Source organism: Dendrobates tinctorius, unplaced genomic scaffold (genome assembly GCF_039654945.1).
Source record: "Dendrobates tinctorius isolate UK_male_01 unplaced genomic scaffold, ASM3965494v1 ptg000094l, whole genome shotgun sequence".
Lineage (NCBI taxonomy): Eukaryota > Metazoa > Chordata > Amphibia > Anura > Dendrobatidae > Dendrobates > Dendrobates tinctorius.
This window is the reverse complement of record NW_027361762.1, coordinates 15,524,330-15,546,311: the sequence shown is the minus strand read 5'-3', so window position 1 is coordinate 15,546,311 and position 21,982 is coordinate 15,524,330. Positions and strand designations below refer to the sequence as shown.

The window sequence follows — 21,982 nt, the reverse complement described above, 5'->3', positions numbered from 1 at the left end:
CGCGCGCCACCAGCTGTGGGAATGAGTCACCAGCATGTAAAAACCGCTCTAGGGTTGGTACTTATGTTCTGCAGCCTAGCCGCGCTCCGAAGCCGGGGCCCAAATTTCTTCGCCGTCGCCCAGTGCGGGGCGGGCCGCTGGAAGTGACGCGTGGCCTGGAGGCGGGACTTCCGGCCGCGGCCTAGCTCCGGCTAAAAACCGCGGCCTCAATTTTTCCCCTACCCGACCGGGGGGGCGCGGTTCCATGGCGCTGACAAAACATGGCGCTACTAACTGGCGCGGCGCCGCCTGACGGATGCAGCCACTCCCGTCTTGCATGGCCGGTGGCTTCCGCCAGCTGTGGGCTCCAGCCCTCGGATCTTTGCAGGAGCCCTCCCAGACCCTCTCACCACCGATGATCCTCTTCAGCCTGAGCGCAGGTATGTGAGGGGGCCTCGATAAAAAATAGGACGGTGCAGGCACCCTAACTCCATCTATCCCCTTCATAGATAATCCGCCACCTTGCAGCACCGCAGTCTAAGCATTGGTTGAGCAGTGGGGGCCGCACGGACTAGTCTTGTGCCTCTGTACAGACCCTGGTTTCAATACCTAGGGGTGGTCAGGGATAAATCCAGCCTCGTGTCCCACGTCGCCGGAGAGGATACGTGGAGGGACACTTGCACGTACTCGCCCGTTGTTGGTTTGGGGAAATCGGACCCTTTAAATAGGGTCCGTTACCCCTGTCTTATCTTCATAGAAGAAAAAAGAGAGAAAGAGTCTGGGGAAAATGGCCCAGATATGTCCCATGGTGCGGGAGAGGATACGTGGAGGCGATACTCAACATGTGCTTGCCCGTTGATGGTTTGGGGAGATCGGACCCTTTCAATAGGGTCCGTCGCCCCTGTCTCATCTTCATAGAAAAAGAGAGTTAACAAGAAAAGAAAGTCTGGAGCAAACCAGACGTGTGTGCCTCGATGGACACTAAGCAAAAAACTGATTTCCGCCCGCAATAGGGGCGAGGGTGTATATGGCGGAGGAGGAGCTAACTCTTTTTTTCAGTTAGTGTCAGCCTCCTAGCGGCAGAAGCATACACCCCACGGTATCTGTGTCCCCCAATGAGGAGAAGGAGAAAAGCAAAGTATGAGAAGGGAAGTGACATTGTGTCAATTCTCAAATCTTCAACAGCGCTGCCTAACATTGCATAGTACATAACGCAGCTATCCCTAATAGCAACACAAAACAAAGAAAAAAGGTAGTCATAAAAGAAGGCCATGCACACTGACAATTAATGGAGCTACTTTAAGATACTTGTCTTGATTATGTGGCTATAAAAGACCTACAGATTTATGCTTGAAGATACTCAAGGAGTTAATTCATACCTTCTTATTCTCGCACGCTTTGGTTTTTTTTTTTGTAGCATTTAGTTTGTTAATATTAATAATGTATTCCTTTATTGTTATAGCATTTATTGGTATACCGTACTTTATTTGGTTTATGATTTTCTAGGAGTTTCATAGATTGCAGATATTCTTTGCACAAGGCACTTCAGACAGTATGTGATAGGTTTCTATGCTAGGCGTTGGTCTGCTCCTATCACCAAAATGTACATTTCAGGTTATCCCTCAACTACCCTCACTAGTCTTCCCTTCTTTTGAGGTCCATGCCGTCAGACTCTACACCCCCTTCTCCATGCGAGTGGCGGTGGTATATCGTCCTCCCGGCCCCTCCCATCAGTTCCTGGATCATTTTGCCACTTGGCTTCCACATTTTCTCTCCTGTGACATCCCTACCCTCATCATGGGAGATTTCAACATCCCCATTGCTCTTCCCCTCTCCCCATCTGCTACTCACCTTTTATCTCTAACCTCCTCGTTTGGCCTTTCGCAGCTTACTAATTCTCCAACGCATGAAGACGGAAACTCCCTCGACTTGGTCTTCTCTCGGCTTTGTGCAGTGGATGATTTTGCAAACTCCCCTCTCCCGCTCTCTGACCACAATCTTCTTTCATTCTCTATCACGAACTGCCAGGCTGCTCAGGTCACCCCCACTGTCCAGACTTATAGAAACATACAGGCCATTAACACCCAGAAACTTATGAAGAATTTGCAGTCTTCATTGGCTCCTATCTCCTCCCTCTCCTGTCCTGATTCTGCATTGAAGCATTACAATGAAACACTTCAAAGTGCCCTGGATGAATTTGCACCCCCTATAAATAGAACACCACAACGCAGACGGCGACAACCCTGGCACACGGTGCAAACACGTTTCCTGCAGCGGTGCTCCAGGTGCGCCGAACGTCTGTGGAGAAAATCCAATCTACACGAAGATTTCATCCATTTTAAGTTTATGCTTAGAACATACAACACTGCCCTTCACCTCTCCATACAAGCCTATTTCAACACCCTCATCACCTCACTGTCCAATAACCCGAAACGTCTCTTTGACACTTTTCATTCTCTACTCAATCCAAGAGTACAGGCCCCAACCACGGAGCTCCGAGCTGACGATCTGGCCAATTACTTCAAAGAAAAAATTGACCAGATTCGACAGGAAATTCTCTCCCAATCACCTCATACCATGCTCTGTCCTCCCTCCCCCACTGCATCTAGCTCACTCTCTGATTTTGAACCAGTCACAGAAGTAGTAAGCAGGCTCCTTGCATCTTCTCGCCCAACCACTTGCACCAGTGACCCATTTCCGTCACATCTCCAGTCCCTTTCCCCTGTTGTCACCACTCACCTAACTAAAATATTTAACCTCTCTCTCTCTTCTGGTATTCTTCCCTCCTCATTTAAGCATGCCATCATACATCCACTACTTAAAAAACCATCCCTCGACTAAAACAGTGCCGCTAACTATAGACCTGTCTCTAATCTTCCCTTCATCTCTAAACTCCTGGAACGCCTGGTCCACTCCCATCTTATCCGCTATCTCTCAGAAAACTCTGTTCTCGACCCTCTCCAATCTGGTTTCCGCTCTTTACACTCCACTGAAACTGCACTCACTAAAGTCTCTAATGATCTGCTAACAGCTAAATCAAATTGTCATTACTCCATGCTAATTCTCTTGGATCTCTCTGCAGCATTCGACACTGTGGATCATCAGTTCCTCCTCACTATGCTCCGTTCCATTGGCCTCAAGGACACCGTTCTCTCATGGTTCTCCTCCTATCTCTCCGACCGCTCCTTTACTGTATCTTTTGCCGGTTCCTCCTCCTCTCACCTTCCCCTTACTGTTGGGGTCCCTCAAGGATCGGTTCTAGGCCCCCTCCTCTTCTCCTTGTACACTGCCCCTATTAGTCAAACAATCAGTAGATTTGGTTTCCAGTACCATCTCTATGCTGATGACACCCAATTATACGCTTCTTCTCCTGACATCACGCCAGCCTTTCTAGAAAACACTGGCGATTGTCTAAATGCTGTGTCTAATATCATGTCTTCACTATATCTGAAACTGAACCTGTCAAAGACTGAACTCCTGGAGTTTCCTCCCTCTACTAATATACCTATTCCCGACATTGCCATTTCTGTGTGTGGCTCCACTATTACTCCCCAGCAACAGGCCCGCTGTCTTGGGGTCATACTTGATTCCGAGCTTTCCTTTGCCACCCACATTCGATCACTGGCTCGTTCTTGTCATCTGCACCTCAAAAACATTTCTAGAATTCGACATTTTCTTACTTTTGACTCTGCAAAAACTCTTACTGTTTCTCTTATTCATTCTCGTCTCGACTATTGTAACTCTCTTCTAATTGGTCTCCCTCTTACCAAACTCTCCCCTCTCCAATCTGTCTTGAATGCTGCAGCCAGGATCATATTCCTCACCAATCGTTACACTGATGCCTCTACCTTGTGCCAGTCATTACACTGGCTACCCATCCACTCCAGAATTCAGTATAAACTTATTACCCTCACCCACAATGCCCTCCATAGCTCAGCACCACCTTACATCTCCTCCCTTGTTTCAGTATACCACCCTACCTGCGCCCTCCGTTCTGCTGATGACCTGAGGTTAGCATCCTCAATAGTCAGAACCTCCCACTCCTGTCTCCAAGACTTTACACGTGCCGCGCGAATTCTTTGGAATGCACTTCCCAGGTCAATACGATTAGTCCCCAATCCCCACAATTTTAAGCGTGCCCTGAAAACGCATTTATTCAGACTGGCCTATCGCCTCAACACATTAACCTAATCTATCCTTGTGTGGCACAGCCAAAAGTTTTACCATAACCAGATTTCCCGCATCATGTTCCCACATGCTTTATGCATCCATTAGCCCTCTGTGTCTGTACTGTTACACGCTTAACATTATGGCTGGTCCATACAATCAGGGCAACTGTTACCACCCACCTTTCGTGTCTACCTCTTTCCTCATAGACTGTAAGCTTGCGAGCAGGGTCCTCTTTCCTCTTGGTATTTGTTATAATTAAAATGTGATTGTTATGCTGTAATGTCTATTGTCTGTACAAATCCCCTCTGAAATGTAAAGTGCTGCGGAATATGTCGGCGCTATAAAAATAAAAATTATTATTATGCTAGGGGGTTGTTGTCTTATGTCATGACCCAGGGGGTATTTTGACCCTAACACTTATGTTATAATAGTAGGTCTTGTACTTACATTTATGCTATTACACACTTTTTTAATGTTTTCAATGGGAATATATAAATTACTTTCAGTGTGCTTGATCTGTTTTAGAACATTCCCTCTTTTTTTTGCGTGTTGCTATACCTGCTTTGTTAGCTATATGGGTTTGTAGCATCGAATTTCTTTCTACACTATATGGGTGGTCATTCTGTTTTTCTATTGCTATCTCTACTAGTCCCATAGATTTAGTACGAATCGTGGTCCACATGCTCAAACAAACCTCCATTCAAGCAGAAAACTCTGCCCGTGTTTTCATGATTGGACTGTGTTTTTAGCAGATAATCAGCCAACCATCGGATTAATGCCCAAGAAACTAACTAGCCAAGAGTATCACTGTGCATGGCAAGTCAATGAAATACCACAAGCTGCTTCATTTTAGTTGGGCCTTTGTGGTTCAGTAAATGACATATCTTAGTAATATGAAAAGAATTTAGAGGTAAAAAAAAACACATTTAAATATACATATTTTTCTACATGTATTTAATTAATTCCAACCAGTATGCCTATAAAAGGTTTACAAGAATGGATGATGAAAAAGCATAAAGCTCAACTTACATGTTACCACCCTATGTACGTCGGTCACGTAGTCCATATGTTGATACCTAACTCCTTTGGGCATATGGGAGGACAGTCCATGTCCTGAGAAATCCAGAGCTACATAGTAATATTCTGGAAAATTAGTAATAATGTGTTAAATACTATGGTAGATACAGATAAAATACAATTCTTAACAATAGTGGACTATGGAATGTTTAATTAAATATTCTTATATAGGTTCACTCTTTTATTCTAAAAATATGATTTGAGACTCAAGATGGGAAATTGCACTGTGATAATACCAGGTTACTTTTAGCAGAGTGATCGCCAATAAATACGGCCCAAAAATCACGAGTCAACAGCATATGACTGATATGCAAATTATGATAAAATGACATACATTTTCAAAACATTTCAATTTATTCAGGATCGAGTATGAGCAGCAAGTGCCGAAATCACCGCACTTATACACCTTGGCTGCTATCAATGAGGTTATTAACAGTTTCAGAATGTTCTGCCCCACTAAATGCACTTTGACTCATAAATTATGCCATGGTTGCACATTTAAGTCACGCAGGCTGCACCCAGTAACACAAGCAATATGTGACCTAGCATTGCATCCAAGACAAAAGACTGATTGCTGAAAAAGGATACATTTTTACACAACCTCCATTGCTTCAATACAGCCTCCGGTCTACTTTTGGAGACCACGTGAGCAACCCCACGAAGACACCTTCAAGGGGGAACATATGCTGTACTAATAGGTGCGCAGCTCAGGAGACAGGAACGCTCAGCTCCTGGCTGAATGCACACACAGAGAGGGGTATGGACTCAACAGTAAAAACAGGGTACACAATCTGGATTCAATAGAAAGCATAGGTTATTGTGCTGTGTGGGGGCTCAGGCAGGTGCTGTGTGCTCCTGTCTTCTGAGCTCTGGGAGGGTTTTGAAGGATCGTTTGGTGACTAGGGACTCAGATCCCCACCGATCTGCTTGTATTTATAAACACAATTAAATAGCAAAAACATTGCAAAGGCTGACCTACTCTTAATTGTTGAGATCTTTTCACGTTATTTTCTGGTCTGACAGGTTCTTGCACTTCATTGGTGCAATGCTATAGGATCAACCCCAAAGTGCCATTTCTGTCCTTTTGTTCTCAGAATCTGGGGGGGTCCCAGGGGTTAGGACCATACAGATCATATTGCTGTGGCAAGTTATAGCACTATGCAACAAAATGTTGGGGACATGTATAAAAACTGGAATGACAAAAAGCGCAATAGAGTTTTTATCTGGATTATAAAAGTAGGAGTAAAACTTTTGCTCACCTAGGGGGGTTGTGAAAGTCACAATCCATTTATTAGCTTTAACCCCTTTACCCTGCAGCTAGTTTTCACCTTCCTGACCAGGCCAATTTTTTCAATTCTGACCACTGTCAATTTATGAGGTAATAACTCTGGAACACTTCAATTGATCCCACTAATTCTGACATTTTTTTTCGTGACATATTGTACTTCATGAGAGTGGTAGTTTCTTTGATATGACTTACATTTATTTGTGAAAAAAATCGGAAATTTGGTGAAAATTTTGAAAATGTTGCAATTTTCAAACTTTTAATGTTTATGCCTTTAAATCAGAGATATGTCACACAAAATAAAAGAATCTAAAAATTTCAAGCCACAAAATAAATAGGGCTACTGATATCATAAAGGAAACCCAATGAGTGGAACAATATCCACAATAAAGAGAGGCTTTTTTATAAACAATATCAAATTTTATTGCACATATATATAATAAAGACATATACAGTGTGAATAGTGAGGTAGATTGTATGGCTGGTCCATACAATCAGGGCAACTGTTACCACCCACCTTTCGTGTCTCCATCTTTCCTCATAGACTGTAAGCCTGCAAGCAGGGCTCTCATTCCTCTTGGTATCTGTTATGATCTGTGTGATTATTGTTATGCTGTAATGTCTATTGTCTGTACAAATCCCCTCTGAAATGTAAAGTGCTGCGGAATATGTCGGCGCTATAGAAATAACATTTATTATTATATTATTCTGATCTGTGCAGTGATAATGTATGTAGATGTCTCTCTACCTGGCTTAATCGTGCGGTGTGGTTCATTTATGATAAGCTATTTTCTGTCTTAATTATCATCATCATGTATATATGACTTATTATGATGTGATTTTGCATATTTAGAAGCATACCGCACAATTTGGGGGCATATATATCACGTGTGTCTTTATATGAGAACTAGCAAATATACGTCGGTATTTTATATGCTATTGCTGCAGGACACAATATATATTTTGCTTTGTACTGGGAGATCATTTGCCCCATTTTATTATGTGAAGTGAGAACCTGCATAAAGCCAGTGATGACATACAATTTTTACAAGCACAACAATTTGGCAGTTGTTTATTCTCTCTTATATGGCGAGCACATGAGCGCTTATCTTTACATCACGTCACACAGACACGCCCTGTACATGCGCTGTGCCCGGCCCGTGTTGTAACGGGCGGGATGCGTTGCGATGGTGAGTGATGACACACATCCTCTCTCCCATCATGCTTGGCGCGCGCCTGCTCGCTCCTCCATGGGGTGGGACATCATGCCAGGTAGTGCGCCGATTGGCTGACATTTCCTAACTCACTCCATATAAACTGCATGTCCCTTACTTTTTAACCACGCCTCCTGACGAAACCGAGGGCGGTGAAACGCACGTCGGGGCTTTAGCGCGTCTCACGGGCGTCTCTGCACCTACCCAGGACCATGTCACAAGGTAATTTACCTTTTAAGATATAAAACTCTCTGAGCGTTAGCACTTACTACCTGATATAGTGATGTATATTGCTTCTCAACTTTACCTAACTTTAGATCTTATCATGGAGCATATTGAGACAATAGTTGTTATATTTCTTGTGGAATTGCACTGCTATCATAAGCTTTATTTGGAACAATTTGAGCATGCTGAGATAACAATGTCTACTTAAGTTTATAATTGTCAACTTATCAGTTGTTATTTTTCAGTAGATTGTCCCTATTTTTGCACATGATTAATTTTATAACTATATCCAGAGTTGTTGCTGCCATTATCCTGGCTTTTTGCAGATTTTCACCCTGAGGCGTTTTTCTGCCTGGCACTATATTTTCCATCTTCATTCTGCCAGTATCTCTTAGCTGCTACTCTATCTACCTTACTATTCACACTGTATATGTTTTTATTATATATATGTGCAATAAAATTTGATATTGTTTATAAAAAAGTCTCTCTTTATTGTGGATATTGTTCCACTCATTGGGTTTCCTTAATGATATCAGTAGCCCTATTTATTTTGTGGCTTGAAATTTTTGGATTCTTTTGTTTTTCTTTTTGGTTCTGGTTTAAGGCCTGAGAGGTATATCCGGTTGGCAATGGAATTTTTAGGTTGATAATGTCACACAAAATAGTTAATAAATAACATTTTCAACATGACTACTTTTACATCAGCACAATTTTGGAAACAATTTTTTTTAGCTAGGAAGTTAAAAGTTGGCATGCGATTTCTCATTTTTACAAAATTTTCAAACTTTTTTTTTTTTTGTTTTTTTTTTTAGGGGCCACCTCACAATTTAAGCAACTTTGAGTGGCCTACATGACAGAAAATACCCAAATGTGACACCATTCTAAAAACTGCACCCCTCAAGGTGCTCAAAACCACATTCAAGAAATTTATTAACTCTTCAGGTGCTTCACAGGAATTAATGGAACGTGGAAGGAAAAATAAACATTTAACTTTCAACCACAAACATTTTCCTTTAGACCTAGTTTTTTTTTTTCACTTTCACAAGGGTAACAGTAGAAAGTGGACCATACAATTTGTTAAACAATTTCTCCTGAGCATGCTAATACTCCATATATGGAGGAAAACCACTGTTGGGCACACGGCAGAGCTCAGAGGGCAAGGAAAGCCATTTCACTATTTGAATGTAAAATTCACTGGCATAATTAGCGGATGCGATGTCGCGTTTGGAGATGTGCCAAAACAGTGGAAACCCCCCACAAGTGACACCATTTGGAAGCTAGACCCCTTAGGAAACTTATCTAGATGTGTATTGAGCACCTTGATCCCCCCAGTTTATAACGTAGAGCTGTAAAAATACAAAAAAAAAAACATTTGTCCAGAAAAATCTTTTCTCTAACAACCTTCCACGACAGCATAGGAGGAGGTCGTCTCCACGCCCTAATGGGGGACAGGAAGCACGAGAGGTTAAAAGGTCACTCCCTCCTCCCTCTCACCAGTGTCTTTCCTGTCCCCCATGGGGCATGGAGAGGTCTGGTATGCTGGGTGGCCGGCTGCTGCAGTGTACCTGTGGTGGTCGGTGGCGCAGCCTCCCCTCCTCCGTTCTGCTCCCGTCTGCTCCTGCATTCGGGACCGTTTCCTGGCCCTCCTGCGCTCCCCTTTGGGGAGTAAAGTGGGCCAGTGATCCCTGCCGGAGGCCTCCCGCAGCTCTCTGGCATCTCCTCCTCCCCTGCGTGCTGTGCGACCCGGAAGTGACGTCACGCGCGCGGGTCACTTCCGGGGTATATGGAGGGCGCGCTGTCATGGCGGCCCCCATCTTGCTGCCAGCGCGCGGAGCTCGTCGGCATCTGCTGTGCCTGCTCCAGGACCCAGGGAGCAGGAGGGAGAATGGAACTAATGCGCTGAGGGCGGAGTTAACTCTTCATTAACCCGCCGGAAGATGCCGACAGGTAAGGCAAATCCCCTGCTGTCATGGACGCTTCCTGCCCTGCATCTGCAGAGCCCAGTGCTGCCCCAGCCACAGTGAGTGTTACCTGGGGGGGTCCTAAGGGTGCGATCCGGGATAAAGGTCCTTAAAATACTTCTCCCCCTCTTTCTTATAGGGAGAAAAGTCTGCCCATAAAAGCACCAATACGTCCAGCAAAACGGCCAAATGTGCCATATGCAGTACGACACTTCCCTCTAATTGGGAGAAAAAGTTATGTCAGGCATGCACGGATAAAGTGGTCAGGGCCGAGCACCCATCATTAATTGACGAGATCCGCAGCTTGGTCACCCGTCAGGTTCAGACCTCTTTAGCTGCCCTGTCCCCCCCTCCACCTCCACCTCCACCCCCTCAGATTATGGGCTCACCACCTTCAAAAAAATGGAGGATTCAGGTGGAGGATTCAGAATCCGAGTCTGAGAGATCATTCAACTCGAGCTCCGAAAATTGGGAGCAACCAGGGATCTCTAGGGCACCTGACGTTAGAAGGTATCTCCTTTCCACAGAATACGTGGAGGAGTTTATTAGCGCAGTACGTGCCACTATGGGCCTACAAGATGAACCTGTCACGCAAACAGCACAGGATCGCATGTTTGGGGGATATGAAGGACCTAAACGAGCAGGCTTTCCAGTTCATAAAAGCATAGTGGACATGATCTCCCAGGAATGGGAATACCCTGAAAAACGCTATTCAGCCCCTTCAGAGCTCCACCATAGGTTTCCTCTGGAAGGAGAGGAGTTTAAATGGGACATCCTGAATGTCTATGTCCAGGTGGCAAGGGTGGTAAAGAAGACGGTGCTACCGTTTGATGATGCATCTCAGCTTAGAGACCCGATGGACGGTAAAGCTGAAAGCCTCCTGAGGAAAACATGGGAATCCTCAGCGGCCACCTTAAAATCAGGAGTTGCGTCCACTTGTGTCTCTAGGTCCCTCTTTCAATGGATTGAGGAGCTAGAGAACCATATTTCGCAGGGTACCTCAAGGAGTGAACACCTTAACTCACTCCCTATCTTGCAGAGAGCTATGGGCTTCCTGGCAGACGCATCAATGGAGATGATCCGTACTTCTGCCAGAGCCATGGTACAATCAAACTCTGCCAGGCGAGCCCTCTGGCTTAAGACGTGGAGCGGAGACATTACATCCAAGGTTAAACTATGCTCTTTACCCTTTAAAGGTGAACATGTCTTCGGCCCTGCCTTAGACGAAATTCTGGAAAAAGCCACTGACAAAAAGAAGGTGCTTCCAGAGCAGAGATCCACAAGGAAACGTCTTTTTCGTGGCCCCCAGAATCAGTCATCCCAACCACGAGGGAAGGGAAAGACGGGAAGATGGAGCTACGCTAAAGGGAGAGGCAGGAACATCCTGGTCTCCCAGCAGCAGCAACAGCAATCCCAAGAAAAACAATGACTCGATCCCGGTGGGGGAAAGACTTTCGAGTTTCTTTCCTGCTTGGCAGTTGATTTCCAGCAGCCCCTGGGTCCTTAGTGTGATCAGAGAGGGCCTACTGCTAGAACTTGAATCCTATCTCCCGCGGGGTATAAGAGTCACCTCCCTACCATTTTGGGAGACCCCAGCTCTAAATTCCGGCATTTTGCAGTTGCTACAGTCAAATGCCATCTCTCGAGTCCCTGTGAAGGAGCAAGGAAGAGGGCATTATTCCAGATTGTTCCTAGTAAGAAAGCCCACAGGGGAGTCGAGAATAATAATAAACCTAAAGGGCCTCAACCGACACATTGCATACCACAAATTCAAAATGGAGTCGGTAAAGACTGCCATTCCTCTAATAGGGCAGTCTTACTTTATGGCAACTATAGATCTGAAGGATGCCTATTTCCACATCCCCATCCATCCTTCCCAAAGAAAGTATCTGAGGTTCGCGGTCCACCAGGGTCCAGAAATAAAACACTTTCAATACAACGTACTTCCATTTGGGATATCATCTGCTCCTCGAGTATTCTCCAGGATCATGACGGAGGCTGTGTCCCACATCTGAAGTCAGGGCATATGTATTGCATCCTACCTCGACGACCTACTAATAATAGGAGCCTCCTACCGCACTCTGGAACTACAGGTGACTCAGACCCTCAGCATCCTCCAGTCGTTAGGATGGATCCCAAACAAAGAAATCTCAGATCCAACCCTCCCAGGAGGTGAAATTCTTAGGAATCCTACTGGATTCAAAAAATCAAATGTCCTTCCTCCCGGAGGAGCACCAGAGATCCATAATATCAAGGATCTCAGAGTTCAGGGAACAGAGGTCCCCGACCCTCAGGTCAGCTATGTCCATACTAGGATCTATGACCTCCTGTATCCAGTCAGTACCTTGGGCACAGGCCCACTCCAGAGCGCTCCAGTCCCATATTTTAAGAAACCGGAAACGGGATCACATCTGTCTGAACAAAAAGGTCCAAACCCCAGGGGTAGTGAGAGCCTCGCTGGCATGGTGGATGGACCACAAGAACCTGTGCAGAGGAATCAACTGGTCTCAGACCCCTTTAGTCACGGTAACAACAGACGCCAGCAAAAAAGGCTGGGGAGCTGTAGTGTCTTGTCACCCATTCCAGGGGTTATGGAGCCAGAAAGTGAGCGCAAGATCCTCAAACTTCAGAGAACTGAAGGCAGTGGAAGAAGCTCTACTGGCAGCAAGGCACCTGGTCTGGGGCCAGCACATCAGAGTCTACTCAGACAATAAAACAACAGTGGCCCATCTCAGGCACCAGGGTGGTACGAGATCCAGCAGCCTGGAGGGCCTCTCAAACCGAATATTTTCCTGGGCCGAAAAGCACCTTCGCTCTTTGACGGCAGATTTCTTAAGCAGAAAAAGCATCCAGCCTGGCGAGTGGACCCTGAACAAAATAATTTTCCAGAAACTGGTCGACAGGTGGGGCCTCCCGGAGGTGGACCTATTAGCCTCAGGAGAAAATGCTCAGGTGGGAAAATACTTATCACTGAACCCCAGGGACAGGTCCCTGGGAGTGGATGCCTTCGCCCACAGGTGGAGGTTCCATCTAGCTTACGCCTTTCCGCCAGTCCCAATCCTTGCCGCAACCCTGAAGAAGATTCGGGACCATCATACCCCAACCATCCTAATAGCTCCGTTATGGCCAAAGAGGAGCTGGTACTCTCTAATCACAGAGCTGGTGGTAGACGGACCATTCATCCTACCCATGGAAGACGACCTTCTCTCGCAGGGCCCCCTACATCACCCAAACCTCCGGGGAATGAGGTTGGCGGCCTGGCTACTGAAGCCCAGATCGTGAGGGCCAGAGGCTTATCAGAGGCTGTAATAAAGACCCTACAGAAATCCTGAAAACCGGTCACTATCGCCATATATAATAAGATATGGAAGAGGTTCTCTTCATTGTGTCTACCAGACTTGCCTGACCCAGAGAAACCTAACATTTCTCGTATCCTGGATTTCTTGCACAGGGGGCTAGAGCTAGGTCTAAAACCTACCACTTTGAAAGTTGAAGTGTCAGCATTAAGTGCCATGTTCGACTGTGACCTGGCCAACCACAGGTGGATAAGAAGATTCATGACATCGGCCACTAGACTTCATCCAAAGAAGCTAATAGCGGTCCCAACATGGGACTTGAATGTGGTGCTTACGGGACTCACTCAATCTCCCTTTGAACCCTTGTCATCCTGCACTTCTCAGCTTCTCACCTGTAAAGTCGCCTTCCTGGTAGCAATAACTTCAGCAAGACGAGTAGGAGAGCTCCAGGCGCTCTCAGTTAGGGAACCCTACCTATTAGAGATGATTCCATAGTTCTCTCTCTTGACCCATCTTTTCTGCCGAAGGTAGTGTCCGACTTCCATAGGTCACAGAATATAGTCCTTCCGTCATTTTGTCAAAACCCAGCAAACCCCAAAGAAGAGGTGTTTGATACGCTGGATGTAAGACGTATTGTTCTCCACTACCTGGAGTGTACCAAACCCTAGAGAGTCGACCACAACCTATTTATCCATACCTCTGGCCCAAACAGAGGGAAGAAGGTGGCGAAGAACACCATTGCCAATTGGATTAGAAAGGCTATCTCTGAAGCTTACCTGACGCAAAACATCACTCCTCCTGCTGGAATCAAGGCGCATTCAACACTATCTACCTCTACGTCATGGGCTGAGAGGGCAGGCGCATCTTCAGAGCAGATTTGTAGGGCCGCAACTTGGTCCTCCTTACATACATTTACTAGACATTATAGATTAGACCTTGTATCCAACCGAGATCTAGTCTTCGGCCGAAAAGTTCTTCTGGCCGTTGTCCCCCCCCCTAGTGCAGTATAGGTTGTTATGCCTCCTATGCTGTTGTGGAAGGTTGCTAGAGGAAATAGAATTAGACTTACCGGTAATTCGGTTTCTAGAAACCTTCCACGACACCACTATTTCCCTCCCTGCATTCTTGGACAAATTCTGAGAATCTTAAAGGTAACTGGTGCTATGGTAATCAGTTGTAAGTCACTGGTGATAGGGAGGAGGGAGGGACCTTTTAATCTCTCGTGCTTCCTGTCCCCCATTAGGGTGTGGAGACGACCTCCTCCTATGCTGTCGTGGAAGGTTTCTAGAAACCGAATTACCGGTAAGTCTAATTCTATTTAGCTCCAAATTTTGCATTTTCATAAGGGTAACAGGAGAAAGTTCTCCATACAATTTGTTATGCAATTTCTCTTGAGTACGCCGATACCCAATATGTGGAGAAAAACAACTGTTTGGATGCAGGGTATGGAAGGGAAAGCGCGCCATATTTACAGTGCACTGGTTTAACCCCTTTACCCCAAGGGTGGTTTGCATGTTAATGCCTGGGCCAATGTTTACAATTCTGACCACTATCCCTTTATGAGGAAATAACTTTGTAACGCTTCCATGGATCCCGGTGATTCTGACATTCTTTTCTCATGACATATTGTACTTCACGACAGTGATAAAATTTCTTTGATATGGCTTGTGTTTGTGAAAAAGAACGGAAATTTGGAGAAAATTTCGCAATTTTGAATTTTCATGCCCTTACATCACAGATATATCACATAAAATACTTAAGTAACATTTCCCACATGTTTACTTTACATCAGCACAATTTTGTAACCAATTTTTTTTTGTTGGGAAGTTAGAAGGGTTAAAAGTTAAACAGCGATTTCTCATTTTTACACCACCAATTTTTTTTTAAGGACCACATCACATTTGAAGTCACTCTGAGGGATCTATATGATAGAAAATACAAAAAAGTGACATATTTCTATAAACTGCACCCCTGACGGTGCTCAAAATCACATTCACGAAGTTTAACCCTTCAGGTGCTTCACGGGAATTTTTGGAAAGCTTAAAAAAATGAATATTTTACTTTTTTTCCACAAAAAAATTACTTCAGATCCATATTTTTTCCCAAGGGTAACAAGAGAAATTGGACCCCAAAAGTTTTTGTGCAGTTTGTTCTGAGTACACTGATACCCCATATGTGGGGGTAAACCTCTGTTTGGGCATATGGCAGAGCTCAGAAGGGAAGGAGCGCCGCTTAACTTTTCAATGCAAAATTGGCTGGAGTTGAGATTGGACGCCATGTAGTGTTTGGAGAACCCCTGATGTGCCTAAACAGTAGAAACCCCCCAACAAGTGAAAGCATTTTGGAAACTAGAGCCCCTAAGGAACTCATCTAGATGTGCGGTGATAAAGGGGGGTTTGATTTACTATTTTTTTATTTTGATTACTGTGATAAGGTTTATCACAGTAATCAAAATGAACCAATAGGAAAAAAATCTATTGTAGTTTGGCAGCTGTCAAACGCTAAAATAGGCTTTTTATTGCAACAAAATAGTTTTTGCATCACCATATTTTGAGAGCTACAATTTTTCCATACTTTGGCTCACAGTCTTGTGAGGTCTTGTTTTTTGCAGCACGAGCTGAAGTTTTTATTGGTATAATTTTCGGGCACATGCCATTTTTTGATCACTTTCTATTTTGATTTTTGGGAGACAGAATGAGCAAAAACCAGCAATTCATGAATTTCTTTTGGGGGGGTGCGTTTATACCGTTCAGTGTGTGGTAAAATTGATAAGGCAGTTTTGTTCTTCGGGTCAGTACGATTACAGCGATATCTCATTTATATTTTTTTTTCCTGTTATGGCACTTTTATATAATAAAAGCTATTTTATAGAAAAAATAACTTTTTGCATCACTTTATTCTGACAGCTATAACTTTTTTCACCGATGACGCTGTATTGCGGCTAATTTTTTGCTGGACAAGATGATGTTTTTAGCGGTACCATGTTTATTTACAGTATATCCGTATTTTTGATCGCGTGTTATATTAAGGGAGAAAACAAGGGGAACTGCTACCTTGGATCTAATCCTTATAAACAGGGAGGAAATGGTTGAGGAGGTAAAAGTGGCTGGGACCCTAGGAGGTAGCGACCATGCTATTTTAGAATTTTGGATAACTAGAGGCGGAAGACCTGTGAAGACTCAGACGTCAAGGTTAGATTTCAGAAAGGCAGATTTTAAGGGATTCAGAAAGAGAATTGGAGGGATCCAATGGCTGGATATCCTTAAAGACAAAAATGTCCAGGAAGGATGGGAAATCTTGAAAAATGAAATTCTCAAAGCACAGTTGTTAACAATTCCGAAAAGAGGGAAGAATAGGAAGCATTTAAGGAAACCAGGATGGATGAACACAGAACTTAAGCACATGCTAAAAAGGAAGAAAAAAATGTTTATAAAATGGAAAGAGGGAGGCATATCTAAAGAAGAATATAATGCTGTCTGCAGAACCTGCAGGGCACAAATCAGATTAGCTAAAGCTGAAAATGAATTGAGGCTTGCAAGAGATGTCAAAAGCAATATTAAAGGATTTTGGGGATATGTCAAAAGTAAAAGAAAAGTCAAAGATGCTATAGGATTTTTACAGGATGAAAATGATGAAATGGTAAGACAGGATGTTGAGAAGGCTGAACTTTTAAATTCCTATTTTGCATCTGTTTTCTCTCAGAAAGGAAATGTAACATCAACTGTTATTCACTGTCCTATTAAGGGAATAGAAGAATCCAGGATATCTATAAACAGAAAGATAGTGAGGAAACACTTAGCTAACCTAAATGAATTCAAGTCTCCAGGTCCAGATGAATTACACCCAAGAGTACTGAAGGAGATAGCAGAAGAAATTTTTGAACCCCTCTCCATAATCTTTGAAAATTCTTGGAGAACAGGAGAAGTGCCAGAAGACTGGAGAAGAGCAAATGTTGTTCCTATCTTCAAAAAGGGGAAGAAGGTGGACCCAGGCAACTATAGGCCGGTGAGTCTGACTTCTATACCAGGAAAGATCTTTGAACAAATTATTAAACAACATGTATGTCAATACCTGGATAAGAATGAAGTGATTAAACAGAGTCAGCATGGGTTTGTAACTAATAAGTCATGTCAGACTAACTTAATTTCCTTCTATGATGGTATCACTGATTGGGTGGATCAAGGAAATGCTGTAGATATAGTATATCTTGACTTCAGCAAAGCATTTGACAAAGTCTCTCATACAATCCTTATTGAAAAAATGACTAAGTATGGAATGGACAAGGCAACTGTTAGGTGGATTCATAACTGGCTTAGTGATCGGACCCAAAGAGTGGTCGTAAATGGCTGCACATCCAGTTGGAAGAATGTCTCAAGTGGGGTACCACAGGGCTCTGTCCTGGGCCCTGTATTGTTCAACATCTTTATCAACGATTTAGATGAAGGAATTGAGGGTAAACTGATTAAATTTGCTGATGACACAAAGCTAGGAGGGATAGCTAATACTAGAGAAGAGAGAGAGAGGATTCAAAAAGATTTAAATAAACTGGAGAAGTGGGCAGCAACTAACAGAATGGTTTTTAACAGGGAGAAATGCAAAGTACTACATCTGGGCAATAAAAATGAAAAAAGCAGATATAGAATGGGAGGAATAGGGCTAAGTGACAGCACATGTGAAAAAGACTTGGGTATACTAATAGATCACAGACTGAATATGAGTCAACAGTGTGATGCAGCAGCAAAAAAGGCAAATGCAATTCTAGGATGTATTAACAGAAGCATACAGTCTAGATCACGTGAAGTCATTATTTCCCTCTACTCCTCTTTGGTCAGACCTCATCTGGAATATTGTGTCCAGTTTTGGGCACCACATTTTAAAAAAGACATCAACAAACTGGAGCAAGTTCAGAAAGGAGCGACCACAATGGTGACCGGTCTGCAAACCCTGTCTTATGAGGAAAGGTTGCAGGATTTGGGAATGTTTAGTTTGCAAAAGAGAAGACTGAGAGAAGACTTAATAGCTGTCTACAAATATATAAAGGGCTGTCACATTTTAGAAGGATCAACTTTATTCTCATTTGCACGAGGAAAGACTAGAAGCAATGGGATGAAACTGAATGGGAGGAGGCACAGATTAGATATTAGAAAAAACTTTTTGACAGTTAGAGTGATCAATGACTGGAACAGGCTGCCACGAGAAGTGGTGAGTTCTCCTTCAATGGAAGTCTTCAAACAGAGGCTGGACAGACATCTGACTGGGATGATTTAGCGAATCCTGCTTTGAGCAGGGGGTTGGACCAGATGGCCCAGGAGGTCCCTTCCAACTCTACGTTTCTATGATTCTATGATTCTATGATTCTATTCCACTTTTTGTTCAGCGGTATAAAACATTGTTTTTTGCCTTTTTTTATGGTGTTCACTAAAGGGGCTAACTAGTGGGACAGTTTTACAGGTCGGGTCATTACGGAAGCGGAAGTACAAAATGTGTACTTTTATTGTTTAGATTTTTTTCATTCAAATATTTATTTAGTGATAGAATAAATATTGATCTTTTTATTACTTTTTTTTATTAATTTTTACAATTATTTGAAAAAAAATTTTTTTCTTTACTTTTTCTAACTTTTTCACTTTGTTCCACTATGGAACAATCATTTTTTGCAGACTGATCGCTTCTATAGCATGCAGATGAAGCAGCATCTGCATTCCATAGAAACTGTCAGCACTGCACTCACTGCACACTGACCTGAGAGACTTCCTGATCATGCACTGCGCATGACAGGAACTTTCTCAGCTCTGGTAACCCGGATGTAGTCATGACTACATCGGGTTACCATGGCAGCGATCGAGACCCCGCATCATGCCGCGGGGTCTCTGATCCAAAGGCAGTAGGGCTGTCAGCCCCCTTGCCTGCTCCCGGAATACTGCGATCGTGTTTGATCGCAGCATTTTGGGGGCTAAAGTGCTGGAAGCAGTCTGTGACCGCTTCTAGCACTTAGTGTCAGGTGTCAGCTGTGAGAATCAGCTGACACTCGGCCGCGATCAGCCGCACACCATCCATGGTCAAATTGTGCCGGGTCACATGGACGGTATAGTATGTCACATGACAGAAAGGGATTAAAGGTGCCATGTTACATTAACATTAGAATCCCCCTATAAGTGACCCCATTTTACAAACTAAATCGCGCAATGAATTCATCTAGGAGTGTAATGATTATAGTGACACCAAAGGCGTGTCACAGAATTTATACCATTGGGCAGTGAGGAAAAAATGGTTTCACATTTTCAAGCTTTTAGATTGGGAAATGGGTAAAAATAGCACCGAAATTTGGCCAACAATTACTGCTAAATGTAGAAATATCCAATGTGTGGATGTACAGTACTGCTTAGCCACACGGCGAGACTCAGGAAGGACGGAGCGCTATTTGCCTGCTGGAGAGCAGATTTTCCTAGAATAGTTTGCGGACTCCATATAAAGAGCCCTTAAGTGCTAGAAAAGCAGAATCCCCCTCAAGTGACCCTATTTTGGAAATTATACTCCTTTGGGAATTTATCTACAGGTGTAGTGATGATTTTGATTCCATGGGTGATTTACAGAAGCAAGCAGCTGTGGATGTTGCTGAGTGAAAATTGCAAACTGCCGTTGTAGTGACCAGTACGTTGTAGTGACCAGTACATTATGCCCAGCTCATACTTCTGGAGACACGCACCTGTAAATTTGGTGGGCTCTTATGACTACATAAATGCCAAACATGTAGGTGCTAAATGTGGTTTAGACACACTGGGGCTCAGAAGGGAGGGGGCATTTGCATTTGGGAGCGCAGAATTTGCTGAATTTCTTTTGGTGAGTGAGGAGCCATTTCTCTTTTGCAGAGCATTTGTGCTACCAGTAACGTGGAAGCCCGCTATATTTATGTTAGGAGATGACGGGCCTGAGTGGGAACTTGCTTTTTTTTGTGGATTGAGTTGAAGCTTTTATTGGGAACATTTTACATAACATTTAGAATCACATTTATCTTTCGCTCCACACTGAGAACTTTGGGGTACGCTTCAATGTCCCAGCGATCCCACCAACAATCCGACGTGGATGGGATCGCTGGGACATAGTTAGCCGATAGCTGGTGAGCTGTCACATAGACAGACCCACCGGCGATCAGGACCAGTGAGCAAGCTAATATCCAAGGTAAACAGCGGTGCGTGCTGGCCAGCAGGAGACCAATGATCAAAAAATGGCCCAGGACATTCGAACGCAATCAGCGATACCCGGCAGGGGGGCCGGTCGCTGATACATGTCACACACAGCGATGTCGCTGGCGAGAACGATGTGGCGTCACAAAATCAGCGATTTCACTGGCGATCTCACTGTGTGTGATGGGGCCTTAAATCTCTGAGTGACGCGACAGATGAAACCCCCAAGGGATCCATTCACTATAATGAGGCAGCAAAGTTACTGTTGACTCCGTCTGGCCTCTGTTCAGTTTTGTCTTTCTTTTCAGAAGCGCACAAAATTGATGTCAACCACGCTTTTATACTCGCTTAAATAGACGGCACTTTTATGCGATCCTAAAAAGACGGACACTGCCGGATCACAGGTCAGACGGCGTCCGCAGTGCCTCCTTCAGCCTCATTATAGGGAATCTTCCGCCAGGGGTTCTGTCTCACTTATTTCAGAGATTTACATGGAATCCCCGGTGTAAGCGCTCAGCCTAAAGTGCAGGATAAATATGAGCTGAGCCTTACTGCGATCTTTGGGAGGCAGAATGAAAAAAAAATCAACAGCAGGTAAAGAATTGTTTTTATTTTTTATACTCTTCCTCATGCAGTATAAGTGATATGGCGACTTTGTACTTAGGGTTGGTGCAATTACAGCGATACCAGTTTTAGATTGGATATTTATGTTTGGCTGCTCTCACACACTAAAAGATGCTTTTTATTACAAAAAATAGTTTCCAGGACGTCCCTCCTAACAGCACCATGGAGGACGTCCTTCTCCTTGCAGGGACAGGAAAGGCACACAAGAGTTTATAAAGCCCCTCCCCACCCCCATTCCCTCAGGTGCTTTTCCTGTCCCTGCATGGAGGGATGCACAAGAGGATCCTTCTCTTACTGGATGTGGCCCAGGGGAATCAGGTGGCAGGTCCAAACCTCCCCCCATCAAGCAGCCCGGAGCTAAAACCCACCTGGGTGGGGGTCCCTCAGCCGCAGAGACCAGGGTACGGACGATGCCCCTAGGTTGAGCCGCTTCCTCCTGCAGTGGAGGCTCTTGGCTCCAACGCTGGCCGGTATGCAGCGCTAAGCCCGGAAGTCGCGCGGAGGGGAGTCCCAATGCACTTCCGGTGGCGTCAGAGCGCCGAAAGTAAGAGGCCGGCGTGCGTTCCAGGGGAGGAACACAGAATCAGCGAGACAGGCGGTGGTATCCTTCCTGTTCTCGAGGGGCACAGGACAGCACTGGCAGAGCTGACCATGGAGGAGCCAGGAAGGACTGAGCAGGAGGAGGTAAGGGCGCTGTGTGCAACTTACTATCCCAGACCAAGGCCCTGACTGTTCCCTCTCTTGCACTATGCAGGAAAAAGGATCCCCAGTGACGCCCCTATCCGCGCCCAAACGACCCAGGAAAGCCTCAGCAAAATCGAAGAGATGCCCTATATAGAACATAAAGCTCCCTGACACCTATAACAAGACTCTCTCTGACACGTGTATGGCCAAGATCATGAGAGAGCAACAGCCATCCCTCCAATCAGAGATGAGGTCTATGATCCAAGAAGCAGTCCAGGCTTCA

The 21,982-nt window shown here is 44.5% G+C and overlaps 1 protein-coding gene across 14 annotated transcripts in view; it reads right to left on the bottom strand.

Moving 5' to 3' along the window:
- Positions 1–21,982, bottom strand: part of SERHL2 (serine hydrolase like 2) — a 405,871-nt gene that overhangs the window by 174,458 nt on the left and 209,431 nt on the right. For all 14 annotated transcript variants that reach the window (XR_012234322.1, XM_073586685.1, XM_073586692.1 and 11 more), the window contains one exon: positions 5,179–5,292. Coding sequence is in view for 13 of the 14 variants with exons in the window: in XM_073586685.1 (XP_073442786.1) it covers positions 5,179–5,292 (114 nt within the window). In the remaining variant the exon portion in view is untranslated. The remainder of the gene's footprint in view (positions 1–5,178; positions 5,293–21,982) is intronic.